The sequence below is a fragment of the Euprymna scolopes genome, chromosome 14 (genome assembly GCF_053919585.1).
Source record: "Euprymna scolopes isolate OS-2025 chromosome 14, ASM5391958v1, whole genome shotgun sequence".
NCBI classification, from domain to species: domain Eukaryota; kingdom Metazoa; phylum Mollusca; class Cephalopoda; order Sepiida; family Sepiolidae; genus Euprymna; species Euprymna scolopes.
In genome coordinates this window covers 86428324-86448905 of record NC_136495.1, presented here as the reverse complement: position 1 = coordinate 86448905, position 20582 = coordinate 86428324, and the positions used below count along the sequence as shown (strand labels likewise).

The window sequence follows — 20582 nt, the reverse complement described above, 5'->3', positions numbered from 1 at the left end:
TTGTATATAATATATATATTTGTATATATATATATATATTTGTATATATATATATATATTTGTATATATATATATATATATGTATATATATATATATATATATATTGTATATATATATATATTTGTATATATATATTTGTATATATATATATATATATATATTTTGTATATATATATATATATATATATTTGTATATATATATATATATATATATATATATATATTTGTATATATATATATATATATATATATATATATTTGTATATATATATATATTTTATATATATATATATATTTGTATATATATATATATATATATATTTGTATATATATATATATTTGTATATATATATATATTTGTATATATATATAATATATATATATATTTGTATATATATATATATTGTATATATATATATATATATATATATATAATTTGTATATATATATATATTTGTATATATATATATATATATATATATATTTGTATATATATATATATATATATATATATATTTGTATATATATATATATTATATATATATATATATATATATATTTGTATATATATATATATATTTGTATATATATATATATTTGTATATATATATATATATATATTTGTATATATATATATATATTTATATATATATATATATATATATTTGTATATATATATATATATTTGTATATATATATATATTTGTATATATATATATATATTTGTATATATATATATATATAATATTTATATATATTTGTATATATATATATATATATATATATACATGGTGTCTACAGATAATTTAGTGATAAAAAAGTTCCATGTAGCTGGAAAGCAAGGGATGAACACTGGAAGGGACCTTGTTAGAATGAGCCTGGGAAGATCCCCTAAGAAATAAAGGTTGGCTAAGGAAATAAATGATAGGGGATCTATGCTATGAAAACAGAATACGTTTATTATTTTTGTTTCAATCCAAAATCGATTATTATAATTATACTATTTAGAATTGTTATACTTTGTCCTTGATTGAGATTGTCGGACTGACTTCCTCATCTTGGTTGTTATGGTCACAATGTTTCGGCCGTTTTGCCTCCGGCCTTCGTCAGGTGTTTTGTATCGAACTGGGGAACCGTTTGTTAGGAGTCTCGAACCCAACCCTTTATTATTATTATGGGGGTACCGCGTTCGGACTCCTGCTAGGCTTTGGGACATAGTTGCTGATTCTCTGTTTTGAATGTTATTTTTTCACTGCCTTTGTTCAGGATTGAACTCAGCACCTTTGGGTAACTGTAAACTTTGATACAACATCTATGACCACTCGGCCATATGTCACTAGGACAATTCTTAGTTGGTTTTTGTTAATGTTAAACCTATGTGATTAATCAAGGTTGTCTGTCTCTATCAGAGGTGTCCAAATTGCATTAAGCTCTATGCTTGGTTTGCTCAGTAGGTTGTTATGTCTATATCTCATCGGAGCGATGTGTTCCTTGTTTTTGGTAAGGATTTGTAACAGCTTTCTTTCGGTTTTCAAAGTTGGGTCCTTCTTTATTTTACCGTAGCTACCATCTGTGATTAGGCCTGCCATTTTTTCAGAGTACTCCGACATGTCCATCACCATGAAGTAAAAATAATAAACAGAGAGACCCACTGGAAAGTGAGAAAACTTAAAGAAACAGCTCACATGCTCAGACATAACAACCTACTAAGCAAACCAAGCATAGAGCTTAATGCAATTTGGACACCTCTGATAGAGAAAACCTTGAATAACAACATAGGTTTAACATTAACAAAAACCAACTAAGAATTGTCCTAGTGACATATGGCTGAGTGGTCCTAGATGCTGTATCAAAGTTTACAGTTACCCAAAGGTGCTAAGTTCAATCCTGAACGAAGGCAGTGAAAAAGTAACATTCAAAACAGAGAATCAGCAACTATGTCCCAAAGCCTAGCTGGAGTCTGAACACGGTACTCCCATAATAATAATAAAGGGTTGGGTTCGAGACTCCTAACAAATGGTTCCCCAGTTCGATACAAAACACCTGACGAAGGCCGGAGGGCAAAACGGCCGAAACGTTGTGACAATGACAACCAAGATGAGGAAGTCAGTCCGACAATCTCAATCAATGAAAACTCCTTATCTCAAAAATACAGACAATTACAATATTTTGTCATGATGAATAACTTGTGCAAAATATTTAATTATGTAGACCGAAAAGGACATCTTGCTCCGACCAGAACTTGAAATGATAGCCGAAGACCATCCAGATAGACTTAAACTATGGTATACGTTAGATAGACCAACTGAAGGTGAGTATTCAGATACTTTTATGCCATTAAATTTACTCTCAATCATAGTTTTTTGTCCGATTTCTTTTTTATGTGAAATTTCGAAAAGTATTACTCTTTCATTTCTCTTAAGCTGTTTGATTCAAAACTAAAAAAATTAATTTAAAAATGATATTTCCTTGCAAAACTAACTTTACAATTGTCAATTTTGTAATCATTCCCATGATATAAATTATCTCCTCAAAATATAATTGATATTTTTTTTTTTTTTACTACTGCAATATTTTTTCATATCTTGTGTGGGCAAAATTTTCATAATTATATATGAAGTAGTTTGATTATTGTTTTGTAAATAGATATTTAACAAAATAATATGAAGAAAAATTGTTTTTATAAAGAATTAAAAACACTGCGTTGTTTTGAGTTGTTGCTGTTTCTCTTATCTTTAGAAAAGGGATTTTTTTTCTAAGCTTGTTGGGTAAATATGGTATCCACAGTGTGACAACATTTTTGAGTGGATCTTTTCACAACCTAAAAATGTTTGATTGCTGAACTAGAAATAATACCTGGATTTGTCCACATTTGAACTTTGTTTAATATTGAATTGAATCATATCTTTTCATTTAATGTTGATTTTCTTTTTTCTTCCACAAAAAATAAGCTTATGAATTTGAGACTTTATACAAAATGAGATCTTTCCTTCGCAGTTATTTCTTTTTTATTTCTTTTCTACTTTTCAGACTGGAAGTACAGCAAAGGATTTATCAATGATTCTATGATAAAGGATCATTTACCTGAACCTGGAGATGATGTGTTGGTCCTGATGTGTGGTCCACCTCCTATGATTAATTTTGCTTGTATACCCAACCTGGATAAATTGGGTTACAAACCTCAGATGCGCTTTACTTTTTAAAATAGCACTTACCAAAGGGAATCCATGGCTCAAAATCAAGGGTTTTTTTTCTTTGTGAAGTGTTGGGTTACCTTTTTTTTATCTTCGCTTTTATAGTATCTGATTAAAAGAAGAAAATAATTATAAAGATGATTATCTGCAAGCTTAATAGTGAACTAACAATATAGAAAGGTATAGGAAATGGTTAAAAGGTAACTTTAAGTTTGTTTTGTATAAATTTGTTTTGGAACATTGATAATTTGAATTACAAGTATCCCTACATTATCAATAATAGTTGATGCTCAAATGTTACTAATTTTATTTCAAAAATTATTTTTAACATTTTATTCTATAATGCAGAAAAACTTTGATTAACATTAATTTTTGAGGAGAAGTGGGAGCTAAAATGAATTAGAATGCGTTAACTTTAATTTTTGGACAAATTGAAATGGTTAGTTATTTGTTCAATTGCGTGAGACTTTAAGATTAAAAATATAACTGTTTCAATTTTTGAGGAAATGTTATGAAAGATTGTTTTGATTTTCTTTTTTGTTGTTTTTAGATATGTTTATGTTTTGTATTTATATTATTTAAACTTGTTTACTGCTTCAATTGATTAAAATATTTCAGACGTTAAAAAATTTGCATTTTCATGTTCTGCACAATCTATACTTCAGCATTTTTTATAAACTGCCACAATTGTATTTATTTACATATGACCTTATTTGTTCTCCACAAAATTTTATCTTTTATATTGAAAGAAAAAAATCTTTTAAAATGAACAAAGTTTTTCCAAGAGTTAATAAGTTTTTGACTGGCACAATTCTATTTTGATTTGTACACAATTTAATAGGTTATAAAAATAAATTTAAAAATTGTTATAGATACACTAGTCACTTAAATAAATAAAATTAGCATAAAGTATATATATTAGACTTGGTCACAAGTTGGATCAAAGTTCTCTTAATATACAACCATATCATTAATTAACTGTATTATATTTTCTACTTTTGTCTTGTGTTAATGTGTTGCAAATGTTAAATCTTGTTTTTCAGTTGTAAATTTCTCTGAAAATCATAATATATTAAAAGTATTTTTGAAAATTTAAAATTGAATTTATGGTTATTTTTACAGATGACCAAAACTTGTTGGAAACATTAAATTTTAAATATACTTAACCACATGATGATGAGAAATTTCAATAAGTTTTTGTTTTTCTCAGATTTTCTTGTACATGCAGGTTCAATATTCCCTAATCTCTTTGTCGCAAATAGATAAATATTATATTTCTTAAAATAAGAAACTAACAAAAAAGGGGATGAACCTTAGCTTTAAAAGAATAAGGAACTTGTTGAAAATTGATTTCTAAAACTCAAATAAAACCAAGTTTTATATTGATACAAATGTGATGAGGAAGTTCAGAAATAATGATTTTAACATGATGTTAATGAGATAATAATGCAGATCGACTTTCACTCTAACCTTGCATGCTCCATGAGTGAAATGCATCAAACGTTTCAGATATTATTTCAAATGTATTTATGAACAAAATGTGTACAATTTTGAAACTGATGCTTTGCCACCTTTTATGTTCAGTTGTCTAAAAATGTTATATGATTCGATTTTGTACTTCAAAACAATTTATATTTTACTACAAAACTTTTATCAGATAAACTATTCTTTATACAATCTTGACCAAGAAAAGGATTCTTCTATTTTGATCACTTAATTCAAAAAAAAAAAAAAAAACAATAGTTCACTGTGTCCTTTCTTTCTTCAATCGTTGTGCCTTCTAATATGCAGAATATTTTTAATTCTTGTCTTTCACTCTTTTCATGTAAAGCTCTTCTACCTAAAAAAAAAACAACAAAAAACAACAATCTTCTATCATCTAAAATGGTGTATGCTTACGTTTTTAGTGCTTTGCATAGAAAAATAAAATGTTTGAACAATATATCATTTTGTAGAATTCTAAATTATATAATAAAGTTTATTTTATTGTACAATCTGTTAATGGTTTAAAACCAATTTGGATATGAGTGTGTGAGAAAGCTTTGTTTTATTTTTCCCTTTTTCTTTTATATTTACAGTAACATCAAGAATCATTTTGACAAATAACACTATTAAATCTAATATACACACACGCACACGTTTATTGTCACTAAATACATTTTATTACTTACATTATAAATACCAATATTTTATATTATAAGAAAAGGAATAAACAAAGATCAAATATGAATGTTTAATCTTGTGATTAAACATATATCCTTCAAAATGGTAATTATCGAATTACAAACACCAATAAATAACAAGCCATTAGGAAGCATCAATATGTCATCTCTTAAGGCTTATTCATGATTGAAGATGCGGTCTTACCTCTGTGAACATATGGATAGAGGATAAAAAATGAAGGTAATGCTGTTCTTGGAGAAGACTATAGTGAAAAAGGATAAGGTTAACTGTGTTGGTATTATATAGCTAAGAAATGGGTACATAAAGTGATGGATAATCGTGTAAGGGATTAAATCACATAGTTGTGAGAAATTGTTTATAACTTTCTGTAGCAGGAAATTTGAAAGAACTCTGGTTTTGAGGGTGATTAATTAAAGATATGATGATATAAATCTTAGAATTTGATATTACTGTGAACATATTGTTTCTAGAAACTGAAGAAAGTCATGTTATGTATGAATCTGGAACACTAGTAGATTGTGTTAAGAAAAAAGATCAGAAATTTATGGAGTTATGTGAAAGTAATACCTTAGAAAGAAACTGACTCAATGTAAACCAGTTATTTGGGAAGAAAAATATTAAAGTAAAGAAAAAATTTATCCAATTGAGAAAGGTGTGGAGGTTTAATAAAGAACATAGAAAGTGCAAGTTTGATGACCAAGTGAATGCGTGCACATTTGCGGTTTTTACTTTTTCCAGAAGTTGAAGGCAACCAAAGACTTAAAAGTGAACAAACGATGACAGCAGAGAAATGCATTAAAATATGATGGAAGCAGAGAAAAGCATTAAAAAATGATGGAAGCAGAGAAATGCATTTAAAAAATGATGGAAGCAGAAAAATGCATTAGAAAAATGATGGAAGCAGAGAAAAGCATTAAAAAATGATGGAAGCAGAGAAATGCATTTAAAAAATGATGGAAGCAGAAAAATGCATTAGAAAAATGATGGAAGCAGAGAAATGCATTAAAAAATGATGGAAGCAGAAAAATGCATTAAAAAATGATGGAAGCAGAGAAATGCATTTAAAAAATGATGGAAGCAGAGAAAAGCATTAAAAAATGATGGAAGCAGAGAAATGTATTAAAATATGATGGAAGAAGAAAAATGCATTAGAAGAATGATGGAAGCAGAGAAATGCATTAGAAAAATGATGGATGCAGAGAAATGCATTAAAAGATGATGGATGCAGAGAAATGCATTAGAAAATGATGGAAGCAGAGAAAAGCATTAAAAAATGATGGAAGCAGAGAAATGCATTTAAAAAATGATGGAAGCAGAAAAATGCATTAGAAAAATGATGGAAGCAGAAAAATGCATTAAAAAATGATGGAAGCAGAGAAAAGCATTAAAAAATGATGGAAGCAGAGAAATGTATTAAAATATGATGGAAGCAGAAAAATGCATTAGAAAAATGATGGAAGCAGAGAAAAGCATTAGAAAAATGATGGATGCAGAGAAATGCATTAAAAAATGATGGAAGTAGAGAAATGCATTAAAAAATTATGGAAGCAGAGAAATGCATTAAAATATGATGGAAGCAGAAAAATGCATTAGAAAAATGATGGAAGCAGAGAAATGCATTAGAAAAATGATGGATGCAGAGAAATGCATTAAAAAATGATGGAAGTAGAGAAATGCATTAAAAAATAATGGAAGCAGAGAAATGCATTAAAATATGATGGAAGCAGAGAAAAGCATTACAAGATGATGGATGCAGAGAAATGCATTAAAAAATGATGGAAGCAGAGAAATGTATTAAAATATGATGGAAGCAGAAAAATGCATTAGAAAAATAATGGAAGCAGAGAAATGCATTTAAAAAATGATGGAAGCAGAGAAATGCATTAAAAAATGATGGAAGTAGAGAAAGGCATTAAAAAATAATGGAAGCAGAAAAATGCATTAGAAAAATGATGGAAGCAGAGAAATGCATTAAAAAATGATGGAAGCAGAGAAATGCATTAAAATATGATGGAAGCAGAGAAAAGCATTAAAAGATGATGGATGCAGAGAAATGCATTAGAAAAATGATGGAAGCAGAAAAATGCATTAAAAAATGATGGAAGCAGAGAAAAGCATTAAAAAATGATGGAAGCGGAGAAATGTATTCAAATATGATGGAAGAAGAGAAATGTATTAAAAAATAAGATTGGAGCAACGTAATGCATTGAAAAATGATGGAAGCAGAAATGGATTAAACAAACAATGAAAGCAGAGATGTGCATTAAATAACTGATCAATGAAGACAAAGGAATTAAATAAATGATGGAAGCAGAGAAATGAATTAAATTATGTCAGCAGGAAAATGTATTTAAAAAATGATGGAAGCAGAGAAATGCATTTAAAAAATGATGGAAGCAGAGAAAAGCATTAAAAAATGATGGAAGCAGAGAAATGTATTAAAATATGATGGAAGAAGAAAAATGCATTAGAAGAATGATGGAAGCAGAGAAATGCATTAGAAAAATGATGGATGCAGAGAAATGCATTAAAAAATGATGGAAGCAGAGAAAAGCATTAAAAAAATAATGGAAGCAGAAACATGCATTAGAAAAATGATGGAAGCAGAGAAATGCATTAAAAAATGATGGAAGCAGAAAAATGCATTAGAAAATGATGGAAGCAGAGAAAAGCATTAAAAAATGATGGAAGCAGAGAAATGCATTTAAAAAATGATGGAAGCAGAAAAATGCATTAGAAAAATGATGGAAGCAGAGAAATGTATTAAAATAATGATGGAAGCAGAGAAATGCATTAGAAAAATAATGGAAGCAGAGAAATGCATTTAAAAAATGATGGAAGTAGAGAAATGCATTAAAAAATAATGGAAGCAGAGAAATGCATTAAAATATGATGGAAGCAGAGAAAAGCATTACAAGATGATGGATGCAGAGAAATGCATTAAAAAATGATGGAAGCAGAGAAATGTATTAAAATATGATGGAAGCAGAAAAATGCATTAGAAAAATAATGGAAGCAGAGAAATGCATTTAAAAAATGATGGAAGCAGAGAAATGCATTAAAAAATGATGGAAGTAGAGAAAGGCATTAAAAAATAATGGAAGCAGAAAAATGCATTAGAAAAATGATGGAAGCAGAGAAATGCATTAAAAAATGATGGAAGCAGAGAAATGCATTAAAATATGATGGAAGCAGAGAAAAGCATTAAAAGATGATGGATGCAGAGAAATGCATTAGAAAAATGATGGAAGCAGAAAAATGCATTAAAAAATGATGGAAGCAGAGAAAAGCATTAAAAAATGATGGAAGCGGAGAAATGTATTCAAATATGATGGAAGAAGAGAAATGTATTAAAAAATAAGATTGGAGCAACGTAATGCATTGAAAAATGATGGAAGCAGAAATGGATTAAACAAACAATGAAAGCAGAGATGTGCATTAAATAACTGATCAATGAAGACAAAGGAATTAAATAAATGATGGAAGCAGAGAAATGAATTAAATTATGTCAGCAGGAAAATGTATTTAAAAAATGATGGAAGCAGAGAAATGCATTTAAAAAATGATGGAAGCAGAGAAAAGCATTAAAAAATGATGGAAGCAGAGAAATGTATTAAAATATGATGGAAGAAGAAAAATGCATTAGAAGAATGATGGAAGCAGAGAAATGCATTAGAAAAATGATGGATGCAGAGAAATGCATTAAAAAATGATGGAAGCAGAGAAAAGCATTAAAAAAATAATGGAAGCAGAAACATGCATTAGAAAAATGATGGAAGCAGAGAAATGCATTAAAAAATGATGGAAGCAGAAAAATGCATTAGAAAATGATGGAAGCAGAGAAAAGCATTAAAAAATGATGGAAGCAGAGAAATGCATTTAAAAAATGATGGAAGCAGAAAAATGCATTAGAAAAATGATGGAAGCAGAAAAATGCATTAAAAAATGATGGAAGCAGAGAAAAGCATTAAAAAATGATGGAAGCAGAGAAATGTATTAAAATATGATGGAAGCAGAAAAATGCATTAGAAAAATGATGGAAGCAGAGAAATGCATTAAAAAATGATGGAAGCAGAAAAATGCATTAAAAAATGATGGAAGCAGAGAAAAGCATTAAAAAATGATGGAAGCAGAGAAATGTATTAAAATATGATGGAAGAAGAAAAATGCATTAGAAGAATGATGGAAGCAGAGAAAAGCATTAAAAGATGATGGATGCAGAGAAATGCATTAGAAAAATGATGGAAGCAGAAAAATGCATTAAAAAATGATGGAAGCAGAGAAAAGCATTAAAAAATGATGGAAGCAGAGAAATGTATTAAAATATGATGGAAGCAGAAAAATGCATTAAAAAATGATGGAAGCAGAGAAAAGCATTAAAAAATGATGGAAGCAGAGAAATGTATTCAAATATGATGGAAGCAGAAAAATGCATTAGAAAAATGATGGAAGCAGAGAAATGCATTAGAAAAATGATGGATGCAGAGAAATGCATTAAAAAATGATGGAAGTAGAGAAATGCATTAAAAAATAATGGAAGCAGAGAAATGCATTAAAATATGATGGAAGCAGAGAAAAGCATTAAAAGATGATGGATGAAGAGAAATGCATTAAAAAATGATGGAAGCAGAGAAAAGCATCAAAAAATGATGGAAGCAGAGAAATGTATTAAAATATGATGGAAGCAGAAAAATGCATTAGAAAAATGATGGAAGCAGAGAAATGCATTAAAAAATGATGGAAGCAGAAAAATGCATTAAAAAATGATGGAAGCAGAGAAAAGCATTAAAAAATGATGGAAGCAGAGAAATGTATTCAAATATGATGGAAGCAGAAAAATGCATTAGAAAAATGATGGAAGCAGAGAAATGCATTAGAAAAATGATGGAAGCAGAGAAATGCATTAGAAAAATGATGGAAGCAGAAAAATGCATTAAAAAATGATGGAAGCAGAGAAAAGCATTAAAAAATGATGGAAGCAGAGAAATGTATTCAAATATGATGGAAGCAGAAAAATGCATTAGAAAAATGATGGAAGCAGAGAAATGCATTAGAAAAATGATGGATGCAGAAAAATGCATTAAAAAATGATGGAAGTAGAGAAATGCATTAAAAAATAATGGAAGCAGAGAAATGCATTAAAATATGATGGAAGCAGAGAAAAGCATTAAAAGATGATGGATGCAGAGAAATGCATTAAAAAATAATGGAAGCAGAGAAAAGCATTAAAAAATGATGGAAGCAGAGAAATGTATTCAAATATGATGGAAGCAGAAAAATGCATTAGAAAAATGATGGAAGCAGAGAAATGCATTAGAAAAATGATGGATGCAGAGAAATGCATTAAAAAATGATGGAAGTAGAGAAATGCATTAAAAAATAATGGAAGCAGAGAAATGCATTAAAATATGATGGAAGCAGAGAAAAGCATTACAAGATGATGGATGCAGAGAAATGCATTAAAAAATGATGGAAGCAGAGAAAAGCATTAAAAAATGATGGAAGCAGAGAAATGTATTAAAATATGATGGAAGCAGAAAAATGCATTAGAAAAATAATGGAAGCAGAGAAATGCATTTAAAAAATGATGGAAGCAGAGAAATGCATTAAAAAAATGATGGAAGTAGAGAAAGGCATTAAAAAATAATGGAAGCAGAAAAATGCATTAGAAAAATGATGAAAGCAGAGAAATGCATTAAAAAATGATGGAAGCAGAGAAATGCATTAAAATATGATGGAAGCAGAGAAATGCATTAAAAAATGATGGAAGCAGAGAAATGCATTAAAATATGATGGATGCAGAGAAATGCATTAAAATATGATGGAAGCAGAGAAAAGCATTAAAAAATGATGGAAGCAGAAAAATGCATTAGAAAAATGATGGAAGCAGAGAAATGCATTAAAATATGATGGAAGCAGAGAAAAGCATTAAAACATGATGGAAGCAGAGAAAAGCATTAAAAAATAATGGAAGCAGAAAAATGCATTAGAAAAATGATGGAAGCAGAGAAATGCATTAAAAAATGATGGAAGCAGAGAAATGCATTAAAATATGATGGATGCAGAGAAATGCATTAAAATATGATGGAAGCAGAGAAATGCATTTAAAAAATGATGGAAGCAGAGAAATGTATTAAAAAATGATGGAAGCAGAGGAATGCATTAGAAAAATGTTGGAAGCAGAGAAATGCATTAAAAAAATGATGGAACCAAAGAAATGTATTAAAAAATGATGGAAGCAGAGAAATGCATTTAAAAAATGATGGAAGCAGAGAAATGTATTAAAAAATGATGGAAGCAGAGAAATGCATTAAAAAAATGATGGAACCAAAGAAATGTATTAAAAAAGGATGGAAGCAGAGAAATGCATTTAAAAAATGATGGAAGCAGAGAAATGCATTTAAAAAATGAGGGAAGCAGAGAAATGCATTAAACAAACAATGAAAGCAGAGAGGTGCCTTAAATAACTGACGAATGCAGAGAAAGGCATTAAATAAATGATGAAAGCAGTAAAATAAATTAAATGATGGCAGCAGTAAAATGTATTTAAAAACTGATGGAAGCAGAGAAATGCATTAAAAAATGATGTAAGCAGAGAAATGCATTAAAAATTGATGGAAGAAGAGAAATGTATTAAAAAATAAGATTGGAGCAACGTAATGCATTGAAAAATGATGGAAGCAGAAATGGATTAAACAAACAATGAAAGCAGAGATGTGCATTAAATAACTGATCAATGAAGACAAAGGAATTAAATAAATGATGGAAGCAGAGAAATGAATTAAATTATGTCAGCAGGGAAAATGTATTTAAAAAATGATGGAAGCAGAGAAATGCATTTAAAAAATGATAAATGAACAGAAAGGAATTAAAAAAATGGTGGAAGCAGAGAAATTCATTAAAAAAATGATAGAAGCAGAGAAATGCATTAAAGAGTGATGGAAGCAGTGAAATGCATTTAAAAAATGATGGAAGCAGAGGAATGCATTAAAAAAATGATGGAAGCAGAGAAATGCATTAAAAAAATGATGGAAGCAGAGAAATGCATTAAAAAGTGATGGAAGCAGAGAAATGCATTAAAAATTGATGGAAGCAGAGAAATGTATTAAAAAAAGATCAAAGCAACGTAATGCATTCAAAAAAAGATGGAAGCAGAGAAATGCATTAAACGAACAACGAAAGCAGACATGTGCATTAAATAACTGATGGAAGCAGAGAAATGCATTAAAAAAATGATAGAAGCAGATGAATGTATTAAAAAATGATGGAAGCAGAGAAATGCATTAAAACAATGATGGAAGCAGAGAAATGCATTACAAAAATGATGGAAGCAGAGAAAACCATTAAAAAGTGATGGAAGCAGAGAAATGCATTTAAAAAATGATGGAAGCAGAGAAATGTATTTAAAAAATGATGGAAGCAGAGAAAAGCATTAAAAAATGATGGAAGCAGAGAAATGTATTCAAATATGATGGAAGCAGAAAAATGCATTAGAAAAATGATGGAAGCAGAGAAATGCATTAGAAAAATGATGGATGCAGAGAAATGCATTAAAAAATGATGGAAGTAGAGAAATGCATTAAAAAATAATGGAAGCAGAGAAATGCATTAAAATATGATGGAAGCAGAGAAAAGCATTACAAGATGATGGATGCAGAGAAAAGCATTACAAGATGATGGATGCAGAGAAATGCATTAAAAAATGATGGAAGCAGAGAAAAGCATTAAAAAATGATGGAAGCAGAGAAATGTATTAAAATATGATGGAAGCAGAAAAATGCATTAGAAAAATAATGGAAGCAGAGAAATGCATTTAAAAAATGATGGAAGCAGAGAAATGAATTAAAAAATGATGGAAGTAGAGAAAGGCATTAAAAAATAATGGAAGCAGAAAAATGATGGAAGCAGAGAAATGCATTAAAAAATGATGGAAGCAGAGAAAAGCATTAAAAGATGATGGATGCAGAGAAATGCATTAAAAAATGATGGAAGTAGAGAAAGGCATTAAAAAATAATGGAAGCAGAAAAATGCATTAGAATAATGATGGAAGCAGAGAAATGCATTAAAAAATGATGGAAGCAGAGAAATGCATTAAAATATGATGGAAGCAGAGAAAAGCATTAAAAGATGATGGAAGCAGAGAAATGCATTAAAAAATGATGGAAGCAGAGAAAAGCATTAAAAAATGATGGAAGCAGAAAAATGCATTAGAAAATGATGGAAGCAGAGAAATGCATTAAAAAATGATGGAAGCAGAGAAATGCATTAAAAATTGATGGAAGCAGAGAAATGCATTAAAAAATGATGGAAGCAGAGAAATGCATTAAAAAATGATGGAAGCAGAGAAATGCATTAAAATATGATGGAAGCAGAGAAAAGCATTAAAAAATGATGGAAGCAGAGAAATGCATTAAAATATGATGGATGCAGAGAAATGCATTAAAATATGATGGAAGCAGAGAAATGCATTTAAAAAATGATGGAAGCAGAGAAATGTATTAAAAAATGATGGAAGCAGAGAAATGCATTTAAAAAATGATGGAAGCAGAGAAATGTATTAAAAAATGAGGGAAGCAGAGAAATGCATTAAAAAAATGATGGAACCAAAGAAATGTATTAAAAAAGGATGGAAGCAGAGAAATGCATTTAAAAAATGATGGAAGCAGAGAAATGCATTTAAAAAATGAGGGAAGCAGAGAAATGCATTAAACAAACAATGAAAGCAGAGAGGTGCCTTAAATAACTGACGAATGCAGAGAAAGGCATTAAATAAATAATGAAAGCAGTAAAATAAATTAAATTATGGCAGCAGTAAAATGTATTTAAAAAATGATGTAAGCAGAGAAATGCATTAAAAAATGATGGAAGCAGAGAAATGCATTAAAAATTCATGGAAGAAGAGAAATGTATTAAAAAATAAGATTGGAGCAACGTAATGCATTGAAAAATGATGGAAGCAGAAATGGATTAAACAAACAATGAAAGCAGAGATGTGCATTAAATAACTGATCAATGAAGACAAAGGAATTAAATAAATGATGGAAGCAGAGAAATGAATTAAATTATTTCAGCAGGGAAAATGTATTTAAAAAATGATGGAAGCAGAGAAATGCATTTAAAAAATGATAAATGAACAGAAAGGAATTAAAAAAATGGTGGAAGCAGAGAAATTCATTAAAGAGTGATGGAAGCAGTGAAATGCATTTAAAAAATGATGTAAGCAGACAAATGCATTAAAAATGATGGAAGCAGAGGAATGCATTAAAAAAATGATGGAAGCAGAGAAATGCATTAAAAAAATGATGGAAGCAGAGAAATGCATTAAAAAGTGATGGAAGCAGAGAAATGCATTAAAAATTGATGGAAGAAGAGAAATGTATTAAAAAAAGATCAAAGCAACGTAATGCATTTAAAAAAAGATGGAAGCAGAGAAATGCATTAAACGAACAACGAAAGCAGACATGTGCATTAAATAACTGATGGAAGCAGAGAAATGCATTAAAAAAATGATAGAAGCAGATGAATGCATTAAAAAATGATGGAAGCAGAGAAATGCATTAAAAAAATGATGGAAGCAGAGAAATGCATTACAAAAATGATGGAAGCAGAGAAAACCATTAAAAAGTGATGGAAGCAGAGAAATGCATTTAAAAAATGATGGAAGCAGAGAAATGTATTAAAAAAATGATGGAAGCAGAGAAATGCATTTACAAAATGATGGAAGCAGAGAAATGTATAAAAAATGATGGAAGCAGAGAAATGTATTAAAAAATGATGGAAGCAGAGAAATGCATCTAAAAATTATGGAAGTAGAGAAATGCATTAAAAAAATTATGGAAGCAGAGAAATGTATTAAAAAATGATGGAAGTAGAGAAATGCATTTAAAAAATGATGGAAGCAGAGAAATGCATTAAAAAATGATGGAAGCAGAGAAATGTATTAAAAAATGATGGAAGCAGAGAAATGCATTAAAAATTGATGGAAGCAGAGAAATGTATTAAAAAATGATGGAAGTAGAGAAATGCATTAAAAAAATGATGGAAGCAGAGAATAGCATTAAAACATGATGGAAGCAGAGAAATGCATTAAAAATTGATGGAAGCAGAGAAATGTATTAAAAATTGATGGAAGCAAAGAAATGTATTAAAAATTGATGGAAGCAAAGAAATGTATTAAAAATGATGGAAGCAGAGAAATGCATTTAAAAAATGATGGAAGCAGAGAAATACATTAAAAAAATGATGGAAGCAGAGAAATGTATTAAAAAATGATGGAAGCAGAGAAATGCATTTAAAAAATGATGGGAGCAGAGAATAGCATTAAAAAATGATGGAAGCAGAGAAATGTATTAAAAAATGATGGAAGTAGAGAAATGCATTAAAAAAATGATGGGAGCAGAGAATAGCATTAAAAAATGATGGAAGCAGAGAAATGTATTAAAAAATGATGGAAGCAGAGAAATGCATTAAAAATTGATGGAAGCAGAAAAATGCATTTAAAAAATGATGGAAGTAGAGAAATGCATTTATAAAATGATGGAAGCAGAGAAATGCATTTAAAAAATGATGGATGCAGAGAAATGCATTAATAAATGATGGAAGCAGAGAAATGCATTTAAAAAATGATGGGAGCAGAGAAATGTATTAAAAATGATGGAAGTAGAGAAATGTATTTAAAAAATAATGGAAGTAGAGAAATGCATTTAAAAATTGATGGAAGCAGAGAAATGTATTAAAAAATGATGGAAGTAGAGAAATGCATTTAAAAAATGATGGAAGTAGAGAAATGCATTTAAAAAATGATGGCAGCAGAGAAATGTATTAAAAAATGATGGAAGCAGAGAAATGCATTAAAAAAATGATGGAAGCAGAGAAATGTATTAAAAAATGATGGAAGCAGAGAAATGTCTTAAAAAATAATGGAAGCAGAGAAATGCATTAAAAATTGATGGAAGCAGAGAAATGTATTAAAAATTGATGGAAGTAAAGAAATGCATTTAAAAAATGGTGGAAGCAGAGAAATGCATTAAAAAATTGATGGAAACAGAAATGTATTAAAAAATGATGGAAGTAGAGAAATGTATTAAAAAAAATGATGGAAGCAGAGAAAAGCATTAAAAAATGATAGAAGCAGAGAAATGTATTAAAAAATGATGGAAGCAGAGAAATGCATTAAAAAAATGATGGAAGCAGAGAAAAGCATTAAAAAATGATGGAAGCAGAGAAATGTATTAAAACATAATGGAAGCAGAGAAATGCATTAAAAAATGATGGAAGCAGAGAAATGCATTAAAAAAATGATGGAAGCAGAGAAATGCATTACAAAAATGATGGAAGCAGAGAAAACCATTAAAAAGTGATGGAAGCAGAGAAATGCATTTAAAAAATTATGGAAGCAGAGAAATGTATTAAAAAAATGATGGAAGCAGAGAAATGCATTTACAAAATGATGGAAGCAGAGAAATGTATAAAAAATGATGGAAGCAGAGAAATGTATTAAAAAATGATGGAAGCAGAGAAATGCATCTAAAAATTATGGAAGTAGAGAAATGCATTAAAAAAATTATGGAAGCAGAGAAGTGTATTAAAAAATGATGGAAGTAGAGAAATGCATTAAAAAGTGATGGAAGCAGAGAAATGCATTTAAAAATGATGGAAGCAGAGAAATGCATTAAAAAATGATGGAAGCAGAGAAATGTATTAAAAAATGATGGAAGCAGAGAAATGCATTAAATATTGATGGAAGCAGAGAAATGTATTAAAAAATGATGGAAGTAGAGAAATGCATTAAAAAAATGATGGAAGCAGAGAATAGCATTAAAACATGATGGAAGCAGAGAAATGAATTAAAAATTGATGGAAGCAGAGAAATGTATTAAAAATTGATGGAAGCAAAGAAATGTATTAAAAAATGATGGAAGCAAAGAAATGTATTAAAAATGATGGAAGCAGAGAAATGCATTTAAAAAATGATGGAAGCAGAGAAATACATTAAAAAAATGATGGAAGCAGAGAAATGCATTAAAAATTGATGGAAGCAGAAAAATGCATTAAAAAAATGATGGAAGTAGAGAAATGCATTTATAAAATGATGGAAGCAGAGAAATGCATTTAAAAAATGATGGATGCAGAGAAATGCATTAATAAATGATGGAAGCAGAGAAATGCATTTAAAAAATGATGGGAGCAGAGAAATGTATTAAAAATGATGGAAGTAGAGAAATGCATTTAAAAAATAATGGAAGTAGAGAAATGCATTTAAAAATTGATGGAAGCAGAGAAATGTATTAAAAAATGATGGAAGTAGAGAAATGCATTAAAAAATGATGGAAGCAGAGAATAGCATTAAAACATGATGGAAGCAGAGAAATGCATTAAAAATTGATGGAAGCAGAGAAATGTATTAAAAATTGATGGAAGCAAAGAAATGTATTAAAAAATGATGGAAGCAAAGAAATGTATTAAAAATGATGGAAGCAGAGAAATGCATTTAAAAAATGATGGAAGCAGAGAAATGCATTTAAAAAATGATGGAAGCAGAGAAATACATTAAAAAAATGATGGAAGCAGAGAAATGCATTAAAAATTGATGGAAGCAGAAAAATGCATTTAAAAAATGATGGAAGTAGAGAAATGCATTTATAAAATGATGGAAGCAGAGAAATGCATTTAAAAAATGATGGATGCAGAGAAATGCATTAATAAATGATGGAAGCAGAGAAATGCATTTAAAAAATGATGGGAGCAGAGAAATGTATTAAAAATGATGGAAGTAGAGAAATGCATTTAAAAAATAATGGAAGTAGAGAAATGCATTTAAAAATTGATGGAAGCAGAGAAATGTATTAAAAAATGATGGAAGTAGAGAAATGCATTTAAAAAATGATGGAAGTAGAGAAATGCATTTAAAAAATGATGGAAGCAGAGAAATGTATTAAAAAATGATGGAAGCAGAGAAATGCATTAAAAAAATGATGGAAGCAGAGAAAAGCATTAAAAAATGATGGAAGCAGAGAAATGTATTAAAAAATAATGGAAGCAGAGAAATGCATTAAAAATTGATGGAAGCAGAGAAATGTATTAAAAATTGATGGAAGCAAAGAAATGTATTAAAAAATGATGGAAGCAGAGAAATGCATTTAAAAAATGATGGAAGTAAAGAAATGCATTTAAAAAATGGTGGAAGCAGAGAAATGCATTAAAAAATTGATGGAAACAGAAATGTATTAAAAAATGATGGAAGTAGAGAAATGTATTAAAAAAAATGATGGAAGCAGAGACATGCATTAAAAATTGGTGGAAGCAGAAAAATGCATTTAAAAAATGATGGAAGTAGAGAAATGCATTTATAAAATGATGGAAGCAGAGAAATGCATTTAAAAAATGATGGATGCAGAGAAATGCATTAAAATATGATGGAAGCAGAGAAATGCATTTAAAAAATGATGGATGCAGAGAAATGCATTAAAAAAATTATGGATGCAGAGAAATGCATTAAAATATGATGGAAGCAGAGAAATGCATTTAAAAAATGATGGAAGCAGAAAAATGCATTAGAAAAATGATGGAAGCAGAGAAATGCATTAAAAAATGATGGATGCAGAGAAATGCATTAAAATATGATGGAAGCAGAGAAATGCATTTAAAAAATGATGGAAGCAGAAAAATGCATTAGAAAAATGATGGAAGCAGAGAAATGCATTAAAAAATGATGGATGCAGAGAAATGCATTAAAAAATGATGGATGCAGAGAAATGCATTAAAAAATGATGGAAGCAGAGAAATGCATTAAAAAAAAATGGAAGTAGAGAAATGCATTTAAAAAATGATGAAAGCAAAGAAATGTATAAAAAAAATGATGGAAACAGAGAAATACATTAGAAAAATGATGGAAGCAGAGAAATGCATTAAAAAAATGATGGAAGCAGAGAAATGCATTTAAAAAATGATGGAAGCAGAGAAATGTATTCAAAAATGATGGAAGCAGAGAAATGCATTAAAAAAATGATGGAACCAAAGAAATGTATTAAAAAAGGATGGAAGCAGAGGAATGCATTTAAAAAATGATGGAAGCAGAGAAATGCATTTAAAAAATGAGGGAAGCAGAGAAATGCATTAAACAAACAATGAAAGCAGAGAGGTGCCTTAAATAACTGACGAATGCAGAGAAAGGCATTAAAAAATAATGGAAGCAGAGAAATGCATTTAAAAAATGATGAAAGCAAAGAAATGTATTAAAAAATGATGGACACAGAGAAATGCATTAGAAAAATGATTGAAGCAGAGAAATGCATTAAAAAAATGATGGAAGCAGAGAAATGCATTAGAAAAATGATGGAACCAAAGAAATGTATTAAAAAATCATGGAAGCAGAGAAATGCATTTAAAAAATAATGGAAGCATAGAAATGTATTAAAAAATGATGGAAGCAGAGAAATGCATTTAAAAAATGATGGAAGTAAAGAAATGCATTTAAAAAATGGTGGAAGCAGAGAAATGCATTAAAAAATTGATGGAAACAGAAATGTATTAAAAAATGATGGAAGTAGAGAAATGTATTAAAAAAAATGATGGAAGCAGAGAAAAGCATTAAAAAATGATAGAAGCAGAGACATGCATTAAAAATTGGTGGAAGCAGAAAAATGCATTTAAAAAATGATGGAAGTAGAGAAATGCATTTATAAAATGATGGAAGCAGAGAAATGCATTTAAAAAATGATGGATGCAGAGAAATGCATTAATAAATGATGGAAGCAGAGAAATGGATTTAAAAAATGATGGGAGCAGAGAAATGCATTAAAAAATGATGGGAGCAGAGAAATGCATTAAAAAATGATGGATGCAGAGAAATGCATTAAAATATGATGGAAGCAGAGAAATGCATTTAAAAAATGATGGAAGCAGAAAAATGCATTAGAAAAATGATGGAAGCAGAAAAATGCATTAAAAAACGATGGATGCAGAGAAATGCATTAAAAAATGATGGATGCAGAGAAATGCATTAAAAAATGATGGAAGCAGAGAAATGCATTAAAAAAAAATGGAAGTAGAGAAATGCATTTAAAAAATGATGAAAGCAAAGAAATGTATAAAAAAATGATGGAAACAGAAATACATTAGAAAAATGATTGAAGCAGAGAAATGCATTAAAAAAATGATGGAAGCAGAGAAATGCATTTAAAAAATGATGGAAGCAGAGAAA

At 28.8% G+C, this 20582-nt stretch overlaps 1 protein-coding gene across 2 annotated transcripts in view; it reads left to right on the top strand.

Annotated features, from left to right (window-relative positions):
- LOC145293145 (NADH-cytochrome b5 reductase 3-like) overlaps positions 1 to 5137 on the top strand; it is a 128558-nt gene extending 123421 nt beyond the window's left edge. For both annotated transcript variants that reach the window (XM_080139567.1, XM_080139568.1), the window contains exons 8-9: positions 2213 to 2312; positions 3032 to 5137. In XM_080139567.1, the coding sequence (XP_079995693.1) occupies positions 2213 to 2312; positions 3032 to 3204 (273 nt within the window). In that variant the 3' untranslated portion in view covers positions 3205 to 5137. The remainder of the gene's footprint in view (positions 1 to 2212; positions 2313 to 3031) is intronic.
- The last annotated feature ends 15445 nt before the right edge of the window (positions 5138 to 20582 follow it).